General features: G+C 54.0%; 1 protein-coding gene across 1 annotated transcript in view; it reads right to left on the bottom strand.

Annotated features, from left to right (window-relative positions):
* Window positions 1–6,000, bottom strand: part of LOC135460888 (tenascin-X-like) — a gene marked incomplete at its 3' end in the record, with an annotated part of 65,255 nt that overhangs the window by 38,460 nt on the left and 20,795 nt on the right. Inside the window, exons 8-13 of the mRNA XM_064737855.1 lie at window positions 5,626–5,982; window positions 4,237–4,593; window positions 3,604–3,954; window positions 2,531–2,881; window positions 1,222–1,572; window positions 193–378 (exon numbers count right to left, since the gene is read on the bottom strand). Coding sequence (XP_064593925.1) covers window positions 193–378; window positions 1,222–1,572; window positions 2,531–2,881; window positions 3,604–3,954; window positions 4,237–4,593; window positions 5,626–5,982 — 1,953 coding nt within the window. The remainder of the gene's footprint in view (window positions 1–192; window positions 379–1,221; window positions 1,573–2,530; window positions 2,882–3,603; window positions 3,955–4,236; window positions 4,594–5,625; window positions 5,983–6,000) is intronic.

Below are 6,000 nucleotides of genomic sequence, written 5' to 3'. Positions count from 1 at the left end.
TTCATCCATGCAACCATCTGCCTATCCATCTGCTCATCCATCCATCCATCCATCCATCCATCCATCCATCCTCTTCTCCACCACTCCATACCTTCCTCCACTCACCCATCCCTCCATCCCTCCATTCCTCCATCTCTCCATATATCCATTTTTCTGCATCCATACATCCACCCACCATTCCTTCTGCCTTACCTGTCATGACATCGGTGGACACACGATCGATCTTCTTCTTTCCCTGCAAACCACAGAGGTGGAAGCGGTACCACTGGGAAGGGGACAGCCCTGGCACTGTCACCGAGCGGGAGCCGCCATCGATGGGCAGGGCCTGGGGCTGGCCCTGGGCATCCCGGTACTGCAGCAGGAAGGAGTCAAATGACCCTTCAGGGACGCTCCAGTGCAGCCCCACAGAGTTGGATGTGACACTGGAGACCCTCAGATCCCCAGCTCTGCCCGTGCTGGGGGTGCTTCAGGTGCCGGGGACTCAGTTTTGGGCTTCTCCTGTTGGGGCTCCTCTGAGGGCGAGGGTTCTTCAGTGGCTGGAGTGGAAATAAATGGCAATGTGTGCGGGCATCCATGTCTCCTTCCAAATGCCCATCCCACCACCCACCAACCAATCCATCCATTCACCCATTTGTCCATCTATTGGATCATCCATCCATCCATTAAACCATCCATCCATCCATCCGTCCTTCTGTCCATCCATCCATCCATCCATCCATCCATCCATCCATCCATCCATCCATCCATCCATCCATTCATCCATCATTCTTCCAATCACACACCCAACATCCAATACAACCCAATAGACATTTCCACATCAACCTCTCTATCGCTTTCTAATCGCATTTCTCCATGCCTTCAAGCCTCCCATCCCCATTTTCCATGGACAATCTTCCATTCGTCCATTGTTCAATCCATCCTTGATGGACAGAGGATGGGGGAAGCATGGCAGGATAGATGGATTCATGACAATTGATGGATGATGGTGAACGCGATTCATGGTAGATGAAGATGATGGATGAGAATTGATAAATGATGGTTCCTGCTGCTGATGGTGGATGATGGATGATGGCAAGTGCTGGTCAATGGGTTGTGGAAGGGTTGATGGTTGATCAGATGGTGCTGAGCCAACGGCTGCCCGCTGCTGGGTGTGCGATGGGCATGGAATCCCTTGATGCCTCCATTTCGTGATCCTTCCATCCCTGTGACCTTGCCCCTCACCTGTGACAGCGTCGGTGGAGACGCGGTCAATCCTTTTGCCCCCCCGCAGCCCGTAGAGGTGGAAGCGGTACCGGCGGGACGGGGACAGCCCTGGCACTGTCACCCAGCGGGAGCCGCCATCGATGGGCAGGGCCTGGGGCTGGCCCTGGGCATCCCGGTACTGCAGCGTGAAGGAGTCAAAGGAGCCCTCGGGGACGCTCCAGTGCAGCTCCACAGAGCTGGAGGTGACACCAGACACCCTCAGGTCTCCCAGTGCTGGAGTGGCCTCAGGTGTGGGGGCCTCAGTTTGGGGTTTCTCCTGCTGCGGTTCCTCTGTGGGCTGGGGCTGTTCCTCTGGCTCTTCTGCAGCTCCTATGGAGAGGGGGTGATGATGGCTGCTTTCATCTAAACATCCATCCACCACCAACCAATCCACTCATTCATCCACACTTCCATATTCTGGACCATTCTTTCTGACAAAAGTCCGTCCATCCATCCATCCATCCATCCATCCATCCATCCATCCACCCATCCATCCATCCATCCATCCACCCATCCATCCATCCACCCATCCATCCACCCATCCATCCATCCATCCATCCATCCATCCATCCATCCATCCATCCATCCACCCATCCATCCATCCATCCATCCATCCACCCAGCCATCCACCCCTCCATCGTTCATGGATGAAGAACGATCTGTGGGTGGATGGAAGAATGGATGACTAGAAGACGACAGAGGAATGATGATGATGATTGATAAATGATGATGATGGTGGTGGTGGTGGTTATACATGGTACATGAAAATGATGGATGATAATGATGGATAATAGATGGATGATGATGATGATGATGATGATGATGATGATGATGATGATAGTGGATAGCAAATGTCAGTCACCATACCAGTGGAAGTGTCAGGGATTGATTGGATGGTGCCCAAGTCAGTGGGTGCTCACTGAGAGATGGGGATGGAATGGGAGTGGGATCTCTTCACCCATCCATCCATCCATCCATCCATCCATCCATCCATCCATCCATTCACCCATCCATCCATTCATCCATCCATCCATCTGTCCTTTCATCTCCTGAACCTTTAATTCCAGCACTTATTATTTACCCATCCAGCTAACCATGGGTCATACCAAGCTCCTTTTCCTTCAACTCCTTCTTTAGTCTCACACTGCATTGGGTCGTCAAACTGTTCACCCATTGATTTGACGATGTCAAGCCACCAACGAAACATTCCCAATAATAACCATCCATCCATCCATCCATCCATCCATCCATCCATCCATCCATCCATCCCTCTGAACCTCCATCTCACCTGTGATAATGTCAATAGAGACACGGTCGATCTTCTTCCTGCCCCGGAGCCCGTAGAGGTGGAAGCGGTACCGGCGGGACGGGGACAGCCCTGGCACTGTCACCCAGCGGGAGCCGCCATCGATGGGCAGGGCCTGGGGCTGGCCCTGGGCATCCCGGTACTGCAGCGTGAAGGAGTCAAAGGAGCCCTCGGGGACGCTCCAGTGCAGCCCCACAGAGTTGGATGTGACACCAGACACCCTCAGGTCTCCCAGTGCTGGAGTGGCCTCAGGTGTGGGGGCCTCAGTTTGGGGTTTCTCCTGCTGCGGTTCCTCTGTGGGCAGGGGCTGTTCCTCTGGCTCTTCTGCAGCTCCTATGGAGAAAGGACGTCAATGGCTGCTTTCATCTAAACATCCATCCACCACCAACCAATCCACTCATTCATCCACACTTCTATATTCTGGACCATTCTGTCCGGCAACCAACCATCCATCCATCCATCCATCCATCCATCCATCCATCCATCCATCCATCCATCCGTCCGTCCGTCCGTCCGTCCATCCGTCCATCCGTCCGTCCATCCATCCATCCATCCATCCATCCATCCATCCATCCATCCATCCATCCATCCATCCATCATTCTTCCAATCACACACCCAACATCCAATACAACCCAGTAGACATTTCCACATCAACCTCTCTATCTCGTTCTAATCGCATTTCTCCATGCCTTCAAGCCTCCCATCCCCATTTTCCATGGACAATCTTCCATTCGTCCATTGTTCAATCCATCCTTGATGGACAGAGGATGGGGGAAGCATGGCAGGATAGATGGATTCATGACAATTGATGGATGATGGTGAACGCGATTCATGGTAGATGAAGATGATGGATGAGAATTGATGAATGACGGTTCCTGCTGCTGATGGTGGATGATGGATGATGGGAGGTGCTGGTCAATGGGTTGTGGAAGGGTTGATGGTTGATCAGATGGTGCTGAGCCAACGGCTGCCCGCTGCTGGGTGTGCGATGGGCATGGAATCCCTTGATGCCTCCATTTCGTGATCCTTCCATCCCTGTGATTTTCCCCCTCACCTGTGACAGCGTCGGTGGAGACGCGGTCAATCCTTTTGCCTCCCCGGAGCCCGTAGAGGTGGAAGCGGTACCGGCGGGACGGGGACAGCCCTGGCACTGTCACCCAGCGGGAGCCGCCATCGATGGGCAGGGCCTGGGGCTGGCCCTGGGCATCCCGGTACTGCAGCGTGAAGGAGTCAAAGGAGCCCTCGGGGACGCTCCAGTGCAGCCCCACAGAGTTGGATGTGAAACCAGACACCCTCAGGTCTCCCAGTGCTGGAGTGGCCTCAGGTGTGGGGGCCTCAGTTTGGGGTTTCTCCTGCTGTGGTTCCTCTGAGGGCAGGGTCTGTTCCTCTGGCTCTTCTTCAACCCCTATTGAGAAAGGATGGTAATGGCTGCTTCCATCCAAACATCCATCCAACATGTACCAACCGACTCATTCTTTCACACTTCCATATTGTGGAGCATTGATTCTGGCATCTATCCATCCATCCATCATCCATCCATCCATCCATTTCTGTATTCCTCCATCCATTCCTGCATTCCTCCATCCCTTCAACACTCCATCCCTTCCTCCATCCCTTCATCCCTCCATCTCTCCATATATCCATTATTCTTCATCCATACATCCACCTGGTCTTCCTTCTCCCTCACCTGTCACGGCCTCGGTGGACACATGGTCGATCTTCTTCCTGCCCCGGAGCCCGTAGAGGTGGAAGCGGTACCGGCGGGACGGGGACAGCCCTGGCACTGTCACCCAGCGGGAGCCGCCATCGATGGGCAGGGCCTGGGGCTGGCCCTGGGCATCCCGGTACTGCAGCGTGAAGGAGTCAAAGGAGCCCTCGGGGACGCTCCAGTGCAGCTCCACAGAGTTGGATGTGACACTGGAGACCCTCAGCTCCCCCAGCACTGCCCGCACCAGGGGCGCCTCAGATGGGGGCCTCTCAGTTTGAAGTTTCTCATGTTTTTGCTCCTCTGAGGGCACGAGCATCTCCTCTGGCTCTTCTGTGCCTGCAATGGACGATGCCATGGTAATGCCTGTGTCCATCCCAGCATCCATCCCACCACCCACCAATCGATGCATAAATCCTTCCATTTGCACTTTTATCTGCAGGGCTATTCATTCCAGCACCCATCATCTGCCCGTCCATGTCAGTACAGGTCATACCATGGACATTTTGCATCAACTCCTTTAATCTCACCTGGCATTGGGTCATCCAGCAACCCACCCACTGATCTGACACGGAAACCCACTGAGAAACTGCCCCAACGGATATCATCCATTATCCATCTTCATCCATCCATCCATCCATCATCCATCCATCCATTATCCATCTTCATCCATCCATCCACCCATCCATCCATCCATCATTCATTCATCCATCCATCCATCCATCCATCCATCCATCCATCCATCCATCCACCCATCCATCCATCCATCATCCATGCATCCATCCATCCATCCATCCATCCATCATCCATCCATCCATCCATCCATCCATCATTCATCTACCCATCCATCCATCATCCATCCATCCATTATTCATCCGTCCATACATCATCCATCCATCCATCCATCCATCCATCCATCTGTCCATCCATCATCCATCCATCATCCATCCATCCATCCATCCATCCACCCATCCATCCATCCATCCATCCATCATCCATCCATCCATCATCCATCCATCCATCCATTCATCATCCATCCATCCATCCATCCATCCATCCATCCATCCATCCATCCATCCATCCATCATCCATTATCCATCTTCATCCATCCATCCATCCATCCATCCATCCATCCATCCATCCACCCATCCATCCATCCATCCATCCATCCATCCATCCATCCATCCATCCGTCATCCATCCATCATTAATCCATCCATCCATCCATCATCATCCATCCACTCCCGCACCTCCTCCACCTCTTCCTCAGCCCACCCAATCCTCCTTCCTTTGATCCCTCCATCTTTCCACATACCCATCATCCTTCATCCACCCATCTACCCACCCTCCACCCTCTGACCTTCTCCCTCACCTGTCACGGCCTCGGTGGACACATGGTCGATCTTCTTCCTGCCCCGGAGCCCGTAGAGGTGGAAGCGGTACCGGCGGGACGGGGACAGCCCTGGCACTGTCACCCAGCGGGAGCCGCCATCGATGGGCAGGGCCTGGGGCTGGCCCTGGGCATCCCGGTACTGCAGCGTGAAGGAGTCAAAGGAGCCCTCGGGGACGCTCCAGTGCAGCTCCACAGAGCTGGGGGTGACACTGGTGACACTGAGGTCACCCAGCACTGCCTGCACCAGGGGGGCCTCAGATGGGGGCCTCTCAGTTTGAAGTTTCTCATGTTTTTGCTCCTCTGAGGGCACGAGCATCTCCTCTGGCTCTTCTGCAGCTGTGATGGAGAGGTGAG

The sequence above is a fragment of the Zonotrichia leucophrys genome, unplaced genomic scaffold, assembly GCF_028769735.1.
Source record: "Zonotrichia leucophrys gambelii isolate GWCS_2022_RI unplaced genomic scaffold, RI_Zleu_2.0 Scaffold_117_141768, whole genome shotgun sequence".
Taxonomy (NCBI): Eukaryota; Metazoa; Chordata; class Aves; order Passeriformes; family Passerellidae; genus Zonotrichia; species Zonotrichia leucophrys.
This window is presented reverse-complemented; position numbering and strand designations above follow the sequence as displayed.